Source organism: Salmo salar, chromosome ssa03, assembly GCF_905237065.1.
Source record: "Salmo salar chromosome ssa03, Ssal_v3.1, whole genome shotgun sequence".
Taxonomy (NCBI): Eukaryota; Metazoa; Chordata; class Actinopteri; order Salmoniformes; family Salmonidae; genus Salmo; species Salmo salar.
The window spans coordinates 95008217-95031904 of record NC_059444.1 but is presented as its reverse complement, the minus strand read 5'-3'; the positions used below and the strand labels follow the sequence as shown (position 1 = coordinate 95031904).

Genomic DNA, 23688 nt, shown 5'->3' with positions numbered 1-23688 from the left:
CATCAAAAACACAGAGAGATATTAGAAACATTACGGTACAGTTCCCTACAAACTCCAGACGCACTGCCAGCCTCCTACAACACAGAGAGATATTAGAAACATTACGGTACAGTTCCCTACAAACTCCAGACGCACCGCCAGCCAACTACAACACAGAGAGATATTAGAAACATTACGGTACAGTTCCCTACAAACTCCAGACGCACAGCCAGCCATCTATAACACAGAGAGATATTAGAAACATTACGGTACAGTTCCCTACAAACTCCAGACGCACGGCCAGCCATCTATAACACAGAGAGATATTAGAAACATTACGGTACAGTTCCCTACAAACTCCAGACGCACGGCCAGCCACCTACAACACAGAGAGATTTTAGAAACATTACGGTACAGTTCCCTACAAACTCCAGACGCACGGCCAGCCACCTACAACACAGAGATATTAGAAACATTACGGTATAGTTCCCTACAACCTCCAGACGCACTGCCAGCCTCCTACAACACAGAGAGATATTAGAAACAATACGGTACAGTTCCCTACAAACTCCAGACGCACCGCCAGCCACCTACAACACAGAGAGATATTAGAAACATTACGGTACAGTTCCCTACAAACTCCAGACGCACTGCCAGCCTCCTACAACACAGAGGATATTAGAAACATTACGGTACAGTTCCCTACAAACTCCAGACGCACCGCCAGCCAACTACAACACAGAGAGATATTAGAAACATTACGGTACAGTTCCCTACAAACTCCAGACGCACGGCCAGCCATCAAAAACACAGAGAGATATTAGAAACATTACGGTACAGTTCCCTACAAACTCCAGACGCACTGCCAGCCTCCTACAACACAGAGAGATATTAGAAACATTACGGTACAGTTCCCTACAAACTCCAGACGCACCGCCAGCCAACTACAACACAGAGAGATATTAGAAACATTACGGTACAGTTCCCTACAAACTCCAGACGCACAGCCAGCCATCTATAACACAGAGAGATATTAGAAACATTACGGTACAGTTCCCTACAAACTCCAGACGCACGGCCAGCCATCTATAACACAGAGAGATATTAGAAACATTACGGTACAGTTCCCTACAAACTCCAGACGCACGGCCAGCCACCTACAACACAGATTATAAACACATACTGTTTCATGTGAAAGAACAGGTGGATGTTAATAATATTTGCTATAGTGTGGACATTTTATATCTCAACACGACTATTGATTTAACCAATAAAGGTGTGTGTGACCACGCTCCTCACCGGTTGGCTACGATGCTGGGGTAGTATGCTTTCTGGTTGTGGTCAACTCTCCCGTCGCTCTCCCTGATGAAGCGCTCCTGCTCCCCAAAGGCTCGGATGACGCTGGTGCCTAGCAACGTCTCGTTGAAGTGTGTGTAGACCGGGGAACGACTGACTGACTCCAGACGCTTCAACTGACGAGACGACGCCACGTAGAAACGCTGTGGGGAGGGATGACATGGAGGGAGAAATGGGGGAGATAAAATAACAGTGAGTAGGAAAAGAGGGATGCATCTCTCTCACACACACCCTCACACCCCCCCTCTCTATCTCAGTCTCTCTCACTCTCTCACTCACTTACCCCCTCTCTCTGTCTCTCCCCCTCTCTATCAGTCTCTCTCTCTAACTCTTCCCCCTCTCTCACACACACCCCATCTCTCTGTCTCTCTCTAACTCTCCCCCCTCTCTCTCACACACCCCATCTCTCTGTCTCTCTCTCCAACTCTCCCCCCTCTCTCTCACACACCCCCTCTCTCTGTCTCTCTCTCTCTAACTCTCCCCCCTCTCTCACCCCCCCCTCTCTATCTCTCTCGCTAACTCTCCCCCCTCTCTCTGTCTCTCTCTCTCCCCCCTCTCTCTCACACAAACCCCTTCTCTCTCTGTCTCTCTAAGACCCCCCCCCAGCAACCCACCTGGACAAAGAAGTAGAGTATCCCCAGAGGAGGTATGATAATAGCCACTAGTGGAGTAGCGATCAGTATGACCACACAGGATCCTACTACGTTGAACATGGAACCCATGAACATCTTAATGATACTGGGGAGAGGAGAGAAGGACTTACTTCTATAAGGCAGCATTACATGGTATCAACAGCAGGCAACACAGAAATATTTACTTCTATAAGGCAGCACTACATGGTATCAACAGCAGGCAACACGGAAATATTTACTTCTATAAGGCAGCATTACATGGTATCAACAGCAGGCAACACAGAAATATTTACTTCTATAAGGCAGCACTACATGGTATCAACAGCAGGCAACACGGAAATATTTACTTCTATAAGGCAGCACTACATGGTATCAACAGCAGGCAACACAGAAATATTTACTTCTATAAGGCAGCACTACATGGTATCAACAGCAGGCAACACAGAAATATTTACTTCTATAAGGCAGCACTACATGGTATCAACAGCAGGCAACACAGAAATATTTACTTCTATAAGGCAGCACTACATGGTATCAACAGCAGGCAACACGGAAATATTTACTTCTATAAGGCAGCACTACATGGTATCAACAGCAGGCAACACGGAAATATTTACTTCTATAAGGCAGCATTACATGGTATCAACAGCAGGCAACACAGAAATATTTACTTCTATAAGGCAGCATTACATGGTATCAACAGCAGGCAACACAGAAATATTTACTTCTATAAGGCAGCATTACATGGTATCAACAGCAGGCAACACAGAAATATTTACTTCTATAAGGCAGCATTACATGGTATCAACAGCAGGCAACACAGAAATATTTACTTCTATAAGGCAGCATTACATGGTATCAACAGCAGGCAACACAGAAATATTTACTTCTATAAGGCAGCATTACATGGTATCAACAGCAGGCAACACAGAAATATTTACTTCTATAAGGCAGCATTACATGGTATCAACAGCAGGCAACACAGAAATATTTACTTCTATAAGGCAGCATTACATGGTATCAACAGCAGGCAACACAGAAATATTTACTTCTATAAGGCAGCATTACATGGTATCAACAGCAGGCAACACAGAAATATTTACTTCTATAAGGCAGCACTACATGGTATCAACAGCAGGCAACACAGAAATATTTACTTCTATAAGGCAGCACTACATGGTATCAACAGCAGGCAACACAGAAATATTTACTTCTATAAGGCAGCATTACATGGTATCAACAGCAGGCAACACAGAAATATTTACTTCTATAAGGCAGCATTACATGGTATCAACAGCAGGCAACACACACATTTCTGACAATTTCACATTTTCTTAAATACACCATACACAAAAATGTTATACAAACACAATAAAATCGACAACATAAAAAAATTCAATAAAAATTATTTAAAGATTTTCTGTACAAATATATATAGAGATATTTTCTGTAAAAACCTTGGGATGACAGAGTCAATGGTGTCTGTCTCCTTAGCGAAGCGGTTCACCAGATTACCGCTGGGGGTTCTCTCGAAGAAGGACATGGGAGAGCGCAGTACGTTGTACAGCATGGACTGGTGGAGGTAGCGTGATGCTAATATACCACCCATAGAGACAGAGATGGAGTAGCAGAACACAGCTATGCCTGGGAGAGGGGGGAGGAGATATGGGGAGAGAGAGGGGGGGGTATGGGAAGAAGGGGAGAGAGAGAGGGGGAGGAGAGAGTGGGGAAGGGGGTATGGGAAGAAGGGGAGAGAGAGAGGGGGAGGAGAGAGTGGGGAAGGGGGTATGGGAAGAAGGTGAGAGAGAGAGAGAGAGAGAGAGAGAGAGGGGAGGAGAGAGTGGGGAAGGGGGTATGGGGAGAAGGGGAGAGAGAGAGGGGGAGGAGAGAGTGGGGAAGGGGGTATGGGAAGAAGGTGAGAGAGAGAGAGAGAGAGAGAGAGGGGAGGAGAGAGTGGGGACGGGGGTATGGGGAGAAGGGAGAGGAGAGCGGAAGGGAGAGAGTGGGGACGGGGAATGGGGAGAGAGAGTGGGGACGGGGAATGGGGAGAGAGAGTGGGGACGGGGGTATGGGGAGAGAGAGTGGGGACGGGGGTGTGGGGAGAGAGAGTGGGGACGGGGGTATGGGGAGAGAGAGTGGGGACGGGGTGTGGGGAGAGAGAGTGGGGACGGGGGTGTGGGGAGAGAGAGTGGGGACGGGGGTGTGGGGAGAGAGAGTGGGGACGGGGGTATGGGGAGAGAGAGTGGGGACGGGGGTATGGGGAGAGAGAGTGGGGACGGGGGTGTGGGGAGAGAGAGTGGGGACGGGGGTGTGGGGAGAGAGAGTGGGGACGGGGGTGTGGGGAGAGAGAGTGGGGACGGGGGTGTGGGGACGGGGGTATGGGGAGAGAGAGTGGGGACGGGGGTATGGGGAGAAGGGAGAGAGTTGAACATAAAGACTTGTAGACAGACCAGGATACACCACCCACAGAGACAGAGATTAACACACACCAACATCCTTACCCTGTGAGACCCCCAGAGCTCCGTATACCCCCAGTCTCATCTCTCTGCTGGGCTGGGTTCCGTTGATGACTGGGTCGTCAGTCCACAGACTGAGCCAGTAGTTAGAGAAGAGAGAGGCGAAGTGGTGACTGAAGAACAGGAAGATACTGATGCAGGACAACACCACCCCTATAGCCTTCATATACTCCCAGAATACTGACAACTTCACCTAGAGGGAGAGAGAGGGGGAGGGGAGAGAGAGAGGGGAGAGGGAGAGAGAGAGAGGGAGGGGAGAGAGAGAGGGGGAGGGGGAGAGAGAGAGAGGGAGGGGGAGAGAGAGAGGGGGAGGGGGAGAGAGAGAGGGGGAGAAAGAGGAGAGAGAGAGGCCAAGAAAAGAGAGAAGAGAGAAACAGAGAGAAAGAGACCAAGAGAAGAGAGGAGAAAGAAAGAAAGAAAGAAAGAGAGACCAAGAGAAGGGAGATTCTAGGTTCAATGTAAGAGATGGACAGTTGCTATGAGGCTCTGGTATACTACATTGACTGTTAATAGGGTGTCATTTAAGATCTCACACAGTCTCTTACCCGTCCGGTGTTGGCCTTGTCAGCCTCTGTGATTCTCCCCACCTCAGCGTTCTTGGCCTTCTTCCCCAGGACCTCTCCTTCTGTCCTCACTGCTGATGTACTGGTATGGTTCTGACTGGAGACACAGAGAGAGAGAGAGGGTTGTAGTGGTATGGTTCTGATTGGAGAGAGAGAGAGAGAGAGGGTTGTAGTGGTATGGTTCTGACTGGAGACACAGAGAGAGAGAGAGGGTTGTAGTGGTATGGTTCTGACTGGAGACACAGAGAGAGAGAGAGGGTTGTAGTGGTATGGTTCTGACTGGAGACACAGAGAGAGAGAGAGGGTTGTAGTGATATGGTTCTGACTGGAGAGAGAGAGAGAGAGAGAGAGAGAGAGAGAGAGAGAGAGAGAGAGAGAGAGAGAGAGAGAGAGAGTTGTAGTGGTATGGTTCTGACTGGAGAGGGAGAGAGAGAGAGAGAGAGAGAGAGAGAGGGTTGTAGTGGTATGGTTCTGACTGGAGACACAGAGACACAGAGACACAGACAGAGAGAGAGAGAGGGTTGTAGTGATATGGTTCTGACTGGAGAGGGAGAGAGAGAGAGAGAGAGAGAGAGAGAGAGAGGGTTGTAGTGATATGGTTCTGACTGGAGAGGGAGAGAGAGAGAGAGAGAGAGAGAGAGGGTTGTAGTGATATGGTTCTGACTGGAGAGGGAGAGAGAGAGAGAGAGAGAGAGAGAGGAGAGGGTTGTAGTGGTATGGTTCTGACTGGAGACACAGAGACACAGACAGAGAGAGAGAGAGAGAGAGAGAGAGAGAGAGAGAGAGAGAGAGAGAGAGAGGGTTGTAGTGATATGGTTCTGACTGGAGAGGGAGGGAGAGAGAGAGAGAGAGAGAGAGAGAGAGAGAGAGAGGGTTGTAGTGATATGGTTCTGACTGGAGAGGGAGAGGGAGAGGGAGAGGGAGAGAGAGAGAGAGAGAGAGTTGTAGTGGTATGGTTCTGACTGGAGAGGGAGAGAGAGAGAGAGAGAGAGAGAGAGAGAGAGAGAGAGAGAGAGAGAGAGAGAGGGTTGTAGTGGTATGGTTCTGACTGGAGACACAGAGACACAGAGACACAGACAGAGCGAGAGAGAGAGGGTTGTAGTGATATGGTTCTGACTGGAGAGGGAGAGAGAGAGAGAGAGAGAGAGAGAGAGAGGGTTGTAGTGGTATGGTTCTGACTGGAGACACAGAGAGACAGTCTCTAGCTGACCTTGTCTAAGCCTATGGTAGGAATTCAATCCAACACAGTAACGACCTGCACACAGCCATAGATTTGAGATGTTTGTAGAGTTTAGCATGAGCTGTAAAGCCAGGGATTTCAGCAGAGCGGAGTGTCCACTCACCCAATCACAGCAGCAGGAAGTCCATTCTCCAGTCCTCTCTTTGGTGCAGAGTCTAGACACCCCAGAGAAGAGACAGACACCTGGTCAGGCCTTTCACTGATTATAGGGAGTACAACACACACTCACACACTCTAGACTCAAACACATACACTATCTCACACAAGCACACAAGCACACACACACAGCTAGAATAACCATAGCAGCATTAGCACCACACAAAGCTGGGTCAGAACAGCTCCAGGGAAACAGCTGCCCTTAGCACTGGTCTCAGGTCAGATCACCACGCCCCAATCCTGACCTTAACTACTAGGAATAGAAACTAAGGAGTAGGGTTGAGCAGTATCCAGATGGCAGAAGGGGGGGGGATACCTAGTCAGTACAACTGAATGCATTCAACTGAAATGTGTCTTCTGGCATTTAACCCTTCTGAATGTTCATACCGTCATAACGTGTCTGTACCCATTTCTCCTTCACCCAAATCCAGATAGCTGATGTTCTGAAAGAGCTGCAAACTCGGGACCCCTACAAATCAGCCGGGCTAGACAATCTGGACGCTCTCTTTCTAAAATGATCTGTTGAAATTGTTGCAACCCCAATTACTAGCCTGTTCAACCTCTCTTTCGTATCGTCTGAGATTCCCATAGATTGGAAAGCTGCCACGGTCATCCCCCTCTTCAAAGGGGGTGACACTCTAGACCCAAGCTGCTACAGACCTATATCTATCCTACCCTGTCTTTCTAAGGTCTTCGAAAGTCAAGTTAACAAACAGATTACCGACCATTTCGAATCCCACCGTACCTTCTCCGCTATGCAATCTGGTTTCAGAGCTGGTCATGGGTGCACCTCAGCCACGCTCAAGGTCCTAAGCGATATCATAACCGCCATCGATAAGAGACATTACTGTGCAGCCGTATTCATCGACCTGGCCAAGGCTTTCGACTCTGTCAATCACAACATTCTTATTGGCAGACTCAACAGCCTTGGTTTCTCAAATGATTGCCTCGCCTGGTTTACCAACTACTTCTCTGATAGAGTTCAGTGTGTCAAATCGGAGGGCCTGTTGTCCGGGCCTCTGGTAGTCTCTATGGGGGTGCCACAGGGTTAAATTCTCGGGCCGAATCTCTTCTCTGTATACATCAATGATGTCGCTCTTGCTGCTGATGATTCTCTGATCCACCTCTACGCAGACGACACCAATCTGTATACTTCTGGCCCCTCTTTGGACACTGTGTTAACTAACTTCCAGACGAGCTTCAATGCCATACAACTCTCCTTCCGTGGCCTCCAACTGCTCTTAAATACAAGTAAAACTAAATGCATGCTCTTCAACCGATCGCTGCCTGCACCTGCCCGCCCGTCCAGCATCACTACTCTGGACGGTTCTGACTTAGAATATGTGGACAACTACAAATACCTGGGTGTCTGGTTAGACTGTAAACTCTCCTTCCAGACTCACATTAAACATCTCCAATCCAAAGTTAAATCTAGAATTGGCTTCCTATTTTGCAACAAAGCATCCTTCACTCATGCTACCAAACATACCCTCGTAAAACTGACTATCCTACCGATCTTCGATTTCGGCGATGTCATTTACAAAATAGCCTCCAACACTCTACTCAACAAATTGGATGCAGTCTGTCACAGTGCCATCCGTTTTGTCACCAAAGCCCCATACACTACCCACCACTGCGACCTGTACGCTCTCGTTGGCTGGCCCTCGCTTCATACTCGTTGCCAAACCCACTGGCTCCAGGTCATCTACAAGTCTCTGCTAGGTAAAGCCCCGCCTTAACTCAGCTCACTGGTCACCATAGCAGCACCCACCCGTAGCACGCGCTCCAGCAGGTATATCTCACTGGTCACCCCCAAAGCCAATTCTTCCTTTGGCCGCCTTTCCTTCCAGTTCTCTGCTGCCAATGACTGGAACGAACTGCAAAAATCTCTGAAACTGGAAACATTTATCTCCCTCACTAGCTTTAAGCATCAGCTGTCAGAGCAGCTCACAGATCACTGCACCTGTTCATAGCCCATCTGTAAACAGCCCATCTATCTACCACATCCCCATACTGTATTTATTTATTTATTTATCTTGCTCCTTTGCACCCCAGTATCTCTACTTGCACATTCATCTTCTGCACATCTACCATTCCAGTGTTTAATTTCTATATTGTAATTACTTCGCCACCATGGCCTATTTATTGCCTTACCTCCCTTATCCTACCTCATTTGCACATGCTGTATATAGACTTTTTCTACTGTATTATTGACTGTATGTTTGTTTACACCATGTGTAACTCTGTGTTGTTGTATGTGTCGAACTGCTTTGCTTTATCTTGGCCAGGTCGCAGTTACAAATGAGAACTTGTTCTCAACTGGTCTACCTGGTTAAATAAAGGTGAAATAAATAAAAAATAAACCATACAGAGGAGTACGGTATTACCGGAAGTGCACACAAGGGGGCGCTGTTTCTAAAACACACAAAACAATTTAGGGCACCAGGGATCTTAATCTAGGAGGGGGGTTGAATATCTCTTAGCAAACCAAATGCAGAGCTGGAGTCCTGAACTTGATAGCATTTATTTCACACATCTTAGATGTCTTATTGTTCAACTGAACTTAAGAGTTGTAAAACAGTGGTGTAGCACGTACCTCCACAGCCCCAACGAGGGAAAATCATCCCGTCGGTATGTCTAAACACTTCTTTATACAGTATACACGGTATATCTCCCAAGCCTACTAAGGATGTTTCCCAAATGCACCCTATTACCTATATAGTGCACTACTTTTGATAGGGTATATGGGGCCCCGGTCAAAAGTAGTGGACTATATAGGGAATAGGTAAGTCGTGCACTATACAGGGCTCTGGTCTAAAGCAGTGCACTTTACAGGGAATAGGGTGCCCTTTGGGAAGTACACTAAACCTGACCCCAGAGCTGTGCTTAAGGGTGAATACATCATAAGCAACCAGGGTATCCATCCAGCATCACTGATATAATGTTATAATGATACCAACCAGGGTATCCATCCAGCATCACTGATATAATGTTATAATGATACCAACCAGGGTATCCATCCAGCATCACTCATATAATGTTATAATGATACCAACCAGGGTATCCATCCAGCATCACTGATATCATGTTATAATGATACCAACCAGGGTATCCATCCAGCATCACTGATATCATGTTATAATGATACCAACCAGGGTATCCATCCAGCATCACTGATATCATGTTGTAATGATACCAACCAGGGTATCCATCCAGCATCACTGATATCATGTTGTAATGATACCAACCAGGGTATCCATCCAGCATCACTGATATAATGTTATAATGATACCAACCAGGGTATCCATCCAGCATCACTCATATCATGTTATAATGATACCAACCAGGGTATCCATCCAGCATCACTGATATAATGTTATAATGATACCAACCAGGGTATCCATCCAGCATCACTGATATAATGTTATAATGATACCAACCAGGGTATCCATCCAGCATCACTGATATCATGTTGTAATGATACCAACCAGGGTATCCATCCAGCATCACTGATATCATGTTGTAATGATACCAACCAGGGTATCCATCCAGCGTCACTGATATCATGTTGTAATGATACCAACCAGGGTATCCATCCAGCATCACTGATATAATGTTATAATGATACCAACCAGGGTATCCATCCAGCATCACTGATATGTTATAATGATACCAACCAGGGTATCCATCCAGCATCACTGATATGTTATAATGATACCAACCAGGGTATCCATCCAGCATCACTGATATAATGTTATAATGATACCAACCAGGGTATCCATCCAGCATCACTGATATAATGTTATAATGATACCAACCAGGGTATCCATCCAGCATCACTGATATAATGTTATAATGATACCAACCAGGTATCCATCCAGCATCACTGATATAATGTTATAATGATACCAACCAGGGTATCCATCCAGCATCACTGATATAATGTTATAATGATACCAACCAGGGTATCCATCCAGCATCACTGATATAATGTTATAATGATACCAACCAGGGTATCCATCCAGCATCACTGATATAATGTTATAATGATACCAACCAGGGTATCCATCCAGCATCACTGATATAATGTTATAATGATACCAACCAGGGTATCCATCCAGCATCACTCATATCATGTTATAATGATACCAACCAGGGTATCCATCCAGCATCACTGATATCATGTTGTAATGATACCAACCAGGGTATCCATCCAGCATCACTGATATCATGTTATAGTGATACCAACCAGGGTATCCATCCAGCATCACTGATATCATGTTATAATGATACCAACCAGGGTATCCATCCAGCATCACTGATATCATGTTATAATGATACCAACCAGGGTATCCATCCAGTCTCACTGATATCATGTTGTAATGATACCAACCAGGGTATCCATCCAGCATCACTGATATCATGTTATAGTGATACCAACCAGGGTATCCATCCAGTCTCACTGATATCATGTTGTAATGATACCAACCAGGGTATCCATCCAGCATCACTCATATCATGTTATAATGATACCAGTGAGATAAACTCTCCGTGTTGTCACAACAAAATGGTTTTAAACATCACCCCATGCTCATGTCAAAACGTGCTTCTATGTCATCAAAGAAAAAGTGATTCTATGTCGTCAAACCCTTGACAAGATGCTGTATAACTCAAATGGTTTCAAGTATTGTAAATCCATTCAAATTGATCAGAACATTTCCACCCAAACTGTGAAATTGTGTTAACGCCAGCCGGAATCTCAAGCAGTCTCTTCCCCATCACACTCAGACCCTAGGATCCAGCCCCCTCCAACCCTAACACCTCACAGCCTCAGCCCATTACCCACCCATCATCACTCAATCAGCCCTCCTCCCACCCATCATCACTCAATCAGTCCATTATCCACCCATCATCACTCAATCAGCCCATTACCCACCCATCATCACTCAATCAGCCCTCCTCCCACCCATCATCACTCAATCAGTCCATTATCCACCCATCATCACTCAATCAGCCCATTACCCACCCATCATCACTCAATCAGCCCTCCTCCCACCCATCATCACTCAATCAGTCCATTATCCACCCATCATCACTCAATCAGCCCTCCTCCCACCCATCATCACTCAATCAGCCCATTACCCACCCATCATCACTCAATCAGCCCATTACCCACCCATCATCACTCAATCAGCCCATTACCCACCCATCATCACTCAATCAGCCCTCCTCCCACCCATCATCACTCAATCAGCCCATTACCCACCCATCATCACTCAATCAGCCCTCCTCCCACCCATCATCACTCAATCAGCCCTCCTCCCACCCATCATCACTCAATCAGCCCTCCTCCCACCCATCATCACTCAATCAGCCCATTATCCACCCATCATCACTCAATCAGCCCTCCTCCCACCCATCCAGCTCAGAACCCACCCATCATCACAGATTAACTCAACAACAAAGTGAACAAAGTGTCAGGTTTTAGAGTTGAAAACAACATGGACTTGGACTAGGAGTGCTGCTGTAGTGTAGCTGACATGCAAACACATGCATGAGCCAGCCGGTCTGTGTGTCCATACTGCAGGGCCATCTTTACACGGCCTTTACATGGCCTACCACCCTTGTCTCATAGCCTCAGATCAGAGTGACCTCTTACCCTCAGATCAGTGATCTCTTACCCTCAGATCAGAGTGACCTCATAGCCTCAGATCAGTGACCTCGTGACCTCATACCAGTGACCTCGTGACCTCATACCCTCAGATCAGAGTGACCTCATACCCTCAGATCAGAGTGACCTCATACCCTCAGATCAGAGTGACCTCATACCCTCAGATCAGAGTGACCTCATACCCTCAGATCAGAGTGACCTCATACCCTCAGATCAGAGTGACAATCTGAAATCAGAGATACTGATGTGAAAATAATTCCTGGAATTCCACCCAACTAAACCAATTATTTCATGTCAAGACAAACTAGTTTATTTTTTATTTTTATCGCCACACCAGTCCTGTAGCCTGACCCCATCCTGACCCCTGTGCTCTCCTAACAGATCAGGATGGTGGAACAAAGCTACCAGTCCAGATCAGTAGTGTTTGTTAAGGGAAAGAGGGAGAAGACAAGGAGAGGTAGCCTGTATAAGGATAGAGACACTAACTAAACCAATGCTGTGTCCCAGATGGCGCTCTATTCCCTACATAGGACTCATATGGCTCTGGTCAAAACAAGTACACTACATAGTGAATATGGTTCCATTTGGGACACAACCCAAGTCTCCTAGGGGACAGACAACCAATCAAACCTTCAGTATCCTCCTCCTCCTCCCTCCCCTCTTCTGAATGGCAGACAGGACAAAAAAGGGGGATGAAAGAAAGAGAGAATGAGAGAGAGAGAAGGAGAGAGAGAGAGCAAAGGAGAGAGAGCGAGCAAAGGAGAGAGAGCGAGAGAGAGAGAGAGAGAGCGAAGGAGAGAGAGAGAGAGAGCGAAGGAGAGAGAGAGAGAGCGAAGGAGAGAGAGAGAGAGCGAAGGAGAGAGAGAGAGCGAAGGAGAGAGAGAGAGCGAAGGAGAGAGAGAGAGAGAAGAGAGTGAAGGAGAGAGAAGGAGAAAGAGAGGAGAGAGAGAGAGAGAGAGAGAGAGATTGAAGGAGAGATAGAGAGAAGGGGAGAAAGAGAGAGAGAAGAGAGATGAGGGAGATGAGAGAGAGCGCGAAGGAGAAAGAGAAAGAGACAAACGTAAAAATACATTAAATAGAAAAACAATAGTAAAAGGCAGGGTTGGGAAGTAACTGATTACATGTAATACATTAAATGTAATCTGATTACAAAAAAATATATAACTAATCTGTTACGCTACCAGCAAACATATTGTAATCCGACTACAGATACTTTTGAAAAACTAGATAATTACTTATTGGATTACTATTACATATAGACAGGATGTTTGTGAAAAAATACATTATGGCACCTTTCGGTTTTCTGAATGACATTCAATTCAACATTCAAAAAAGGTGCAAATTTAAGATTTTTCCACCTGAGACAGTCTGACCACCAATCAGAAAACACTATGTCGACACACCAAATGATGACCACCAATCAGAAACCACTATGTCGACACACCAAATGATGACCACCAATCAGAAACCACTATGTCGACACACCAAATGATGACCACCAATCAGAAACCACTATGTCGACACACCAAATGATGACCACCAATCAGAAACCACTATGACGACACACCAAATGATGACCACCAATCAGAAACCACTATGACGACACACCAAATGTGTTTGATGGATCCTTTTTGTCTTCTTCTAATGAAAGTAATCCAAAAGTAATCAGATTACATTACTGTAATCGTTAATGAGTAATCCAAAAATTACATTACTGATTACAATTTGACAGGTAACTGGTAATTGTAACAGATTACATTTATAAAGTAACCTACCCAACCCTGACGAAAGGAGAGAGACAAACCATTATGTAATATGACTAGTTTAAAACGCTGAACACACAACAAGCAGGGGAGTCGGTGCTAATGTGGTGGTGTTAAACTGGTACGGACAACAAGCAGGGGAGGCGGTGCTAATGTGGTGGTGTTAAACTGGTACGGACAACAAGCAGGGGAGACGGTGCTAATGTGGTGGTGTTAAACTGGTACGGACAACAAGCAGGGGAGACGGTGCTAATGTGGTGGTGTTAAACTGGTACGGACAACAAGCAGGGGAGACGGTGCTAATGTGGTGGTGTTAAACTGGTACGGACAACAAGCAGGGGAGACGGCGCTAATGTGGTGGTGTTAAACTGGTACGGACAACAAGCAGGGGAGACGGTGCTAATGTGGTGGCGTTAAACTGGTACGGACAACAAGCAGGGGAGTCGGTGCTAATGTGGTGGTGTTAAACTGGTACGGACAACAAGCAGGGGAGTCGGTGCTAATGTGGTGGTGTTAAACTGGTACGGACAACAAGCAGGGGAGACGGTGCTAATGTGGTGGTGTTAAACTGGTACGGACAACAAGCAGGGGAGACGGCGCTAATGTGTTGGTGTTAAACTGGTACGGACAACAAGCAGGGGAGACGGTGCTAATGTGGTGGTGTTAAACTGGTACGGACAACAAGCAGGGGAGACGGTGCTAATGTGGTGGTGTTAAACTGGTATGGACAACAAGCAGGGGAGACGGTGCTAATGTGGTGGTGTTAAACTGGTACGGACAACAAGCAGGGGAGACGGTGCTAATGTGGTGGTGTTAAACTGGTACGGACAACAAGCAGGGGAGACGGTGCTAATGTGGTGGTGTTAAACTGGTACGGACAACAAGCAGGGGAGACGGTGCTAATGTGGTGGTGTTAAACTGGTACGGACAACAAGCAGGGGAGACGGTGCTAATGTGGTGGTGTTAAACTGGTACGGACAACAAGCAGGGGAGACGGTGCTAATGTGGTGGTGTTAAACTGGTACGGACAACAAGCAGGGGAGACGGTGCTAATGTGGTGGTGTTAAACTGGTACGGACAACAAGCAGGGGAGACGGTGCTAATGTGGTGGTGTTAAACTGGTACGGACAACAAGCAGGGGAGACGGTGCTAATGTGGTGGTGTTAAACTGGTACGGACAACAAGCAGGGGAGACGGTGCTAATGTGGTGGTGTTAAACTGGTACGGACAACAAGCAGGGGAGACGGTGCTAATGTGGTGGTGTTAAACTGGTACGGACAACAAGCAGGGGAGACGGTGCTAATGTGGTGGTGTTAAACTGGTACGGAGGGGGAGGGACTTTCTCTCTGTGATGAACTGGAACAATGGAATCACATGTTTTCAAATAGAGGACAAAACAGATGATGACATGACAAATGGTGACAATGACTATAGTGGTTATACAGATGATGACATGACAAATGGTGACTATGACTACAGTGGTTATACAGATGATGACATGACAAATGGTGACAATGACTACAGTGGTTATAGAGATGATGACATGACAAATGGTGACAATGACTATAGTGGTTATAGAGATGATGACATGACAAATGGTGACAATGACTACAGTGGTTATAGAGATGATGACATGACAAATGGTGACTATGACTATAGTGGTTATAGAGATGATGACATGACAAATGGTGACAATGACTATAGTGGTTATAGAGATGATGACATGACAAATGGTGACTATGACTACAGTGGTTATAGAGATGATGACATGACAAATGGTGACTATGACTACAGTGGTTATACAGATGATGACATGACAAATGGTGACTATGACTACAGTGGTTATAGAGATGATGACATGACAAATGGTGACTATGACTACAGTGGTTATAGAGATGATGACATGACAAATGGTGACTATGACTACAGTGGTTATAGAGATGATGACATGACAAATGGTGACAATGACTATAGTGGTTATACAGATGATGACATGACAAATGGTGACAATGACTACAGTGGTTATAGTGTAGAGATGTAGCTAGCTGCTGCTGATGATGATGATGGTTAGAGTAGGTAAGGAGGTATAGCTGATGATGAAGATAATATATGTCACCTGATTCGTCATCTTCCTGCTCTTTGTTGGCGTAGGTCCTGAGGAACTCAGCGAAGGCCCCGTCACGTGCCATCAGCTCCAGGTAGGAGCCCATCTCAGTGATCTCTCCCTCCACCATCACCAGGATCAGATCTGCCTGGGGCAGGAAGCTCAGACCGTGGGTCACCAGGACACGAGTCTACGGAGACAGAGACAAACACACAGAGGGTCAAGATAAGGACTTTTTAAACAGATACAGTATATTAAGGGATTTTAGTTGAATTGACAGGTTGAAGATAGATATGGCACACAGACACAATCCATCTCTCAGTTGTCTCAAGGCTTAAAAATCATTATTTAACCCGTCTCCTCCCCTTCATCTATACTGATTGAAGTGGATTTAACAAGTGACATCAATAAGGGATCACCTGGATTCACCTGGTCAATCTATGTCATGGAAAGAGCATGTTTTGTACACTGAGTATATATACAGTACATATACTGTATATTTTGAATGAACAGCTGACTGAAGACTGGACAGCCGGGGATTTGTGCGGTTGAGTCCGTTTCAAAGATGGTGGATAAATGAAGATAGTTCACCTAGGATATTTACCATTTACCTTAGTTCATTGACTGTATAATATGAACCAGATAACAGCTGGGTCTGGTCTACTTAGTTCATTGACTGTATAATATGAACCAGATAACAGCTGGGTCTGGTCTACTTAGTTCATTGACTGTAGATGAACCAGATAACAGCTGGGTCTGGTCTACTTAGTTCATTGACTGTAGATGAACCAGATAACAGCTGGGTCTGGTCTACTTAGTTCATTGACTGTATAATATGAACCAGATAACAGCTGGGTCTGGTCTACTTAGTTCATTGACTGTAGATGAACCAGATAACAGCTGGGTCTGGACTACTTAGTTCATTGACTGTATAATATGAACCAGATAACAGCTGGGTCTGGTCTACTTAGTTCATTGACTGTATAATATGAACCAGATAACAGCTGGGTCTGGTCTACTTAGTTCATTGACTGTATAATATGAACCAGATAACAGCTGGGTCTGGTCTACTTAGTTCATTGACTGTATAATATGAACCAGATAACAGCTGGGTCTGGTCTACTTAGTTAATTGACTGTAGATGAACCAGATAACAGCTGGGTCTGGTCTACTTAGTTCATTGACTGTATAATATGAACCAGATAACAGCTGGGTTTGGTCTACTTAGTTCATTGACTGTATAATATGAACCAGATAACAGCTGGGTCTGGTCTACTTAGTTCATTGACTGTATAATATGAGCCAGATAACAGCTGGGTTTGGTCTACTTAGTTCATTGACTGTATAATATGAACCAGATAACAGCTGGGTCTGGTCTACTTAGTTCATTGACTGTATAATATGAACCAGATAACAGCTGGGTCTGGTCTACTTAGTTCATTGACTGTAGATGAACCAGATAACAGCTGGGTCTGGTCTACTTAGTTCATTGACTGTATAATATGAACCAGATAACAGCTGGGTCTGGTCTACTTAGTTCATTGACTGTATAATATGAACCAGATAACAGCTGGGTCTGGTCTACTTAGTTCATTGACTGTATAATATGAACCAGATAACAGCTGGGTCTGGTCTACTTAGTTCATTGACTGTATAATATGAACCAGATAACAGCTGGGTCTGGTCTACTTAGTTCATTGACTGTATAATATGAACCAGATAACAGCTGGGTCTGGTCTACTTAGTTCATTGACTGTATAATATGAACCAGATAACAGCTGGGTCTGGTCTACTTAGTTCATTGACTGTAGATGAACCAGATAACAGCTGGGTCTGGTCTACTTAGTTCATTGACTGTAGATGAACCAGATAACAGCTGGGTCTGGTCTACTTAGTTCATTGACTGTATAATATGAACCAGATAACAGCTGGGTCTGGTCTACTTAGTTCATTGACTGTATAATATGAACCAGATAACAGCTGGGTCTGGTCTACTTAGTTCATTGACTGTAGATGAACCAGATAACAGCTGGGTCTGGTCTACTTAGTTCATTGACTGTATAATATGAACCAGATAACAGCTGGGTCTGGTCTACTTAGTTCATTGACTGTAGATGAACCAGATAACAGCTGGGTCTGGTCTACTTAGTTCATTGACTGTATAATATGAACCAGATAACAGCTGGGTCTGGTCTACTTAGTTCATTGACTGTAGATGAACCAGATAACAGCTGGGTCTGGTCTACTTAGTTCATTGACTGTATAATATGAACCAGATAACAGCTGGGTCTGGTCTACTTAGTTCATTGACTGTATAATATGAACCAGATAACAGCTGGGTCTGGTCTACTTAGTTCATTGACTGTAGATGAACCAGATAACAGCTGGGTCTGGTCTACTTAGTTCATTGACTGTATAATATGAACCAGATAACAGCTGGGTCTGGTCTACTTAGTTCATTGACTGTAGATGAACCAGATAACAGCTGGGTCTGGTCTACTTAGTTCATTGACTGTATAATATGAACCAGATAACAGCTGGGTCTGGTCTACTTAGTTCATTGACTGTAGATGAACCAGATAACAGCTGGGTCTGGTCTACTTAGTTCATTGACTGTATAATATGAACCAGATAACAGCTGGGTCTGGTCTACTTAGTTCATTGACTGTAGATGAACCAGATAACAGCTGGGTCTGGTCTACTTAGTTCATTGACTGTATAATATGAACCAGATAACAGCTGGGTCTGGTCTACTTAGTTCATTGACTGTAGATGAACCAGATAACAGCTGGGTCTGGTCTACTTAGTTCATTGACTGTATAATATGAACCAGATAACAGCTGGGTCTGGTCTACTTAGTTCATTGACTGTAGATGAACCAGATAACAGCTGGGTCTGGTCTACTTAGTTCATTGACTGTATAATATGAACCAGATAACAGCTGGGTCTGGTCTACTTAGTTCATTGACTGTAGATGAACCAGATAACAGCTGGGTCTGGTCTACTTAGTTCATTGACTGTATAATATGAACCAGATAACAGCTGGGTCTGGTCTACTTAGTTCATTGACTGTATAATATGAACCAGATAACAGCTGGGTCTGGTCTACTTAGTTCATTGACTGTAGATGAACCAGATAACAGCTGGGTCTGGTCTACTTAGTTCATTGACTGTATAATATGAACCAGATAACAGCTGGGTCTGGTCTACTTAGTTCATTGACTGTAGATGAACCAGATAACAGCTGGGTCTGGTCTACTTAGTTCATTGACTGTATAATATGAACCAGATAACAGCTGGGTCTGGTCTACTTAGTTCATTGACTGTAGATGAACCAGATAACAGCTGGGTCTGGTCTACTTAGTTCATTGACTGTATAATATGAACCAGATAACAGCTGGGTCTGGTCTACTTAGTTCATTGACTGTAGATGAACCAGATAACAGCTGGGTCTGGTCTACTTAGTTCATTGACTGTATAATATGAACCAGATAACAGCTGGGTCTGGTCTACTTAGTTTATTGACTGTAGATGAACCAGATAACAGCTGGGTCTGGTCTACTTAGTTCATTGACTGTATAATATGAACCAGATAACAGCTGGGTCTGGTCTACTTAGTTTATTGACTGTAGATATGAACCAGATAACAGCTGGGTCTGGTCTACTTAGTTCATTGACTGTATAATATGAACCAGATAACAGCTGGGTCTGGTCTACTTAGTTCATTGACTGTAGATGAACCAGATAACAGCTGGGTCTGGTCTACTTAGTTCATTGACTGTATAATATGAACCAGATAACAGCTGGGTCTGGTCTACTTAGTTCATTGACTGTAGATTAACCAGATAACAGCTGGGTCTGGTCTACTTAGTTCATTGACTGTATAATATGAACCAGATAACAGCTGGGTCAGGTCTACTTAGTTCATTGACTGTAGATGAACCAGATAACAGCTGGGTCTGGTCTACTTAGTTCATTGACTGTATAATATGAACCAGATAACAGCTGGGTCTGGTCTACTTAGTTCATTGACTGTAGATGAACCAGATAACAGCTGGGTCTGGTCTACTTAGTTCATTGACTGTATAATATGAACCAGATAACAGCTTGGTCTGGTCTACTTAGTTTATTGACTGTAGATGAACCAGATAACAGCTGGGTCTGGTCTACTTAGTTCATTGACTGTATAATATGAACCAGATAACAGCTGGGTCTGGTCTACTTAGTTTATTGACTGTAGATGAACCAGATAACAGCTGGGTCTGGACTACTTAGTTCATTGACTGTATAATATGAACCAGATAACAGCTGGGTCTGGTCTACTTAGTTCATTGACTGTATAATATGAACCAGATAACAGCTGGGTCTGGTCTACTTAGTTCATTGACTGTAGATGAACCAGATAACAGCTGGGTCTGGTCTACTTAGTTTATTGACTGTATAATATGAACCAGATAACAGCTGGGTCTGGTCTACTTAGTTTATTGACTGTAGATGAACCAGATAACAGCTGGGTCTGGTCTACTTAGTTTATTGACTGTATAATATGAACCAGATAACAGCTGGGTCTGGTCTACTTAGTTTATTGACTGTAGATGAACCAGATAACAGCTGGGTCTGGTCTACTTAGTTCAGCCCCCAGCAAGGACGTCCCATGTCTGAAGGAAGATACACACAGACTCACACTGTAAACCAAATCCAAACTTATCACACACACCAAAACACATCCCTATAATAAACCCTGACCTCTGTTTTGGGGTTAGGACCTCTTACCCTGTCCTTGAGGACGCCCTGGGGCCCGACAACCTTCTCGAAGATGTGTTTGCCCACGTGGGCGTCAACCGCCGACAGAGGATCGTCCAATAGATAGACAGCACAGTCGCAGTAGACCGCCCTGGCCAGACTGACCCTCTGCTTCTGACCCCCTGACAGGTTCACACCCTGAAGAGGAGGAGGGAAGACACCTGTGTTAAAATACATCAATACTGCCAGTACCCAAGACCAGACATGGGTTCTCTATTCACCACCTGTACAGCAGGATACATTATCTCACTACCTGTACAGCAGGATATATTATCTCACTACCTGTACAGCAGGATACATTATCTCACCACCTGTACAGCAGGATACATTATCTCACTACCTGTACAGCAGGATACATTATCTCACTACCTGTACAGCAGGATACATTATCTCACTACCTGTACAGCAGGATACATTATCTCACTACCTGTACAGCAGGATACATTATCTCACCACCTGTACAGCAGGATACATTATCTCACCACCTGTACAGCAGGATACATTATCTCACCACCTATACAGCAGGATACATTATCTCACCACCTGTACAGCAGGATACATTATCTCACTACCTGTACAGCAGGATACATTATCTCACCACCTGTACAGCAGGATACATTATCTCACTACCTGTACAGCAGGATACATTATCTCACTACCTGTACAGCAGGATACATTATCTCACCACCTGTACAGCAGGATACATTATCTCACTACCTGTACAGCAGGATACATTATCTCACTACCTGTACAGCAGGATACATTATCTCACTACCTGTATAGCAGGATACATTATCTCAAGACCAGACATGGGTTCTCTATTCACCACCTGTACAGCAGGATACATTATCTCACCACCTGTACAGCAGGATACATTATCTCACCACCTGTACAACAGGATACATTATCTCACTACCTGTACAGCAGGATACATTATCTCACTACCTGTACAGCAGGATACATTATCTCACTACCTGTACAGCAGGATACATTATCTCAAGACCAGACATGGGTTCTCTATTCACTACCTGTACAGCAGGATACATTATCTCACTACCTGTACAGCAGGATACATTATCTCACTACCTGTACAGCAGGATACATTATCTCACTACCTGTACAGCAGGATACATTATCTCAAGGCACACAGGGAGTGTTTCAAACCAACAACCTGGGTCCTCTCCTGGGCCTACCAGTGGGTCCCAGCACTTACAAAACCAGTGACCATGGCCTCACCATCAGACCCCCTCCTGTCCTCACCTTCTCCCTGATCTAACCTTACCCCCCACCAGACCCTCTCCTGTCCTCACCTTCTCCCTGATCTAACCCCCACCAGACCCCCTCCTGTCCTCACCTTCTCCCTGATCTAACCCTAACCCCCACCAGACCCCCTCCTGTCCTCACCTTCTCCCTGATCTAACCCTATCCTCCACCAGACCCCCTCCTGTCCTCACCTTCTCCCTGATCTAACCCCCACCAGACCCCTTCCTGTCCTCACCTTCTCCCTGATCTAACCTTAACCCCCACCAGACCCCCTCCTGTCCTCACCTTCTCCCTGATCTAACCCTAACCCCCACCAGACCCCCTCCTGTCCTCACCTTCTCCCTGATCTAACCCCCACCAGACCCCCTCCTGTCCTCACCTTCTCCCTGATCTAACCCCCACCAGACCCCCTCCTGTCCTCACCTTCTCCCCGATCTCAGTGCCGTCTCCAGCAGGCAGGATCTCCAGGTCTGGCAGCAGGGCGCAGGCCTCCACCACTCTGTGGTACCAGCTCTCCTTCCTTTCCTGACCAAACACTATGTTGTCTTTCAGGGTGGCATTCTGGATCCATGCCTGCTGAGGTACATAGGCCACAGAGCCCTGGAGAGAGAGAGAGAGAGAGAGAGAGAGAGAGAGAGAGGGAGAGGGAGAGAGAGAGAGAGAGAGAGAGAGAGAGAGAGGGAGGGAGGGAGGGAGGGAGGGAGGGAGGGAGGGAGGCAGAGAGAGGGAGAGAGGGAGAGCAGAGAGAGAGAGAGAGAGAGGGAGAGGGAGAGGGGAGAGAGAGAGAGAGAGAGAGGGAGAGGGAGAGGGAGACGGAAGAGAGAGAGAGAGAGGAGGGGAGAGAGGGGGAGAGGGAGGGGAGAGAGAGAGAAAGAGGGAGAGAGGGAGAGAGAGAGAGGGAGAGGGAGAGAGAGAGAGAGGGAGAGAGAGAGAGAGAGGGAGAGGGAGAGGGAGAGAGAGAGACACACATAGCATCAACAGTCATAGCTGCTGATGTTAAAACCAACTACATCATGCCGTGGTCTGGTGTCTTAGCTCCAGACTCTGGACCCCATGCCCTGGTGACGTGGGTTGGAGCCCCGCCTTGGCCAGCTTCTGTCAACACCCCTACTATCCGTCTCCCTGGCAACACACCTGAACTGTCCAAAATAATAGAAATATAGGAGTTTCCAATCTCCTTAAAAGAACAACACCCAATCACATCTCTCTCTCTGTGTTGTCAGCCTGAAGTGTGTATGTACCTTGACAGAGACAGATCCCTCTAGTTTCTCCATCTCCCCCAGCAGAGCAGAGAGCAGAGAGGATTTCCCTGAGCCAACGTGTCCCACCACAGCTACCAGAGACCCATCTGGGATATGTACACTCAACCTGCAGACACACAGAGAGGGGAGAGAGGGAGAGAGGGAGAGAGGGAGAGTTGGGAGAAAGAGAGAGAGAGGGAGAGAAGGAGAGTTGGGAGAGAGAGAGAAAGGGAGAGCGAGACAGCGAGGGAGAGCGAGACAGCGAGGGAGAGCGAGACAGCGAGGGAGAGCGAGACAGCGAGGGAGAGCGAGAGAGGGAGAACGAGACGGCCAGAGAGGAGTTAGAGGCTGTGTGTATGTATACTATAGTAATAGAATGTGCAGTAAGCCTCCAACTGATA

The 23688-nt window shown here is 45.8% G+C and overlaps 1 protein-coding gene across 4 annotated transcripts in view; it reads right to left on the bottom strand.

Annotated features, from left to right (window-relative positions):
- Positions 1-23688, bottom strand: part of LOC106591937 (multidrug resistance-associated protein 1) — a 90996-nt gene that overhangs the window by 14166 nt on the left and 53142 nt on the right. For 3 of the 4 annotated variants that reach the window (XM_045715878.1, XM_045715877.1, XM_045715876.1), the window contains 10 exons: positions 23288-23414; positions 22470-22646; positions 20754-20921; positions 15993-16170; positions 6390-6441; positions 5029-5143; positions 4469-4676; positions 3425-3611; positions 1950-2073; positions 1279-1478 (listed from right to left, as the gene is read on the bottom strand). In XM_045715878.1, the coding sequence (XP_045571834.1) occupies positions 1279-1478; positions 1950-2073; positions 3425-3611; positions 4469-4676; positions 5029-5143; positions 6390-6441; positions 15993-16170; positions 20754-20921; positions 22470-22646; positions 23288-23414 (1536 nt within the window). Of the gene's footprint in view, positions 1-1278; positions 1479-1949; positions 2074-3424; positions 3612-4468; positions 4677-5028; positions 5144-6389; positions 6442-12635; positions 12777-15992; positions 16171-20753; positions 20922-22469; positions 22647-23287; positions 23415-23688 lie in introns of those variants that run through there. The other variant, XM_045715879.1, reaches the window with a different exon arrangement.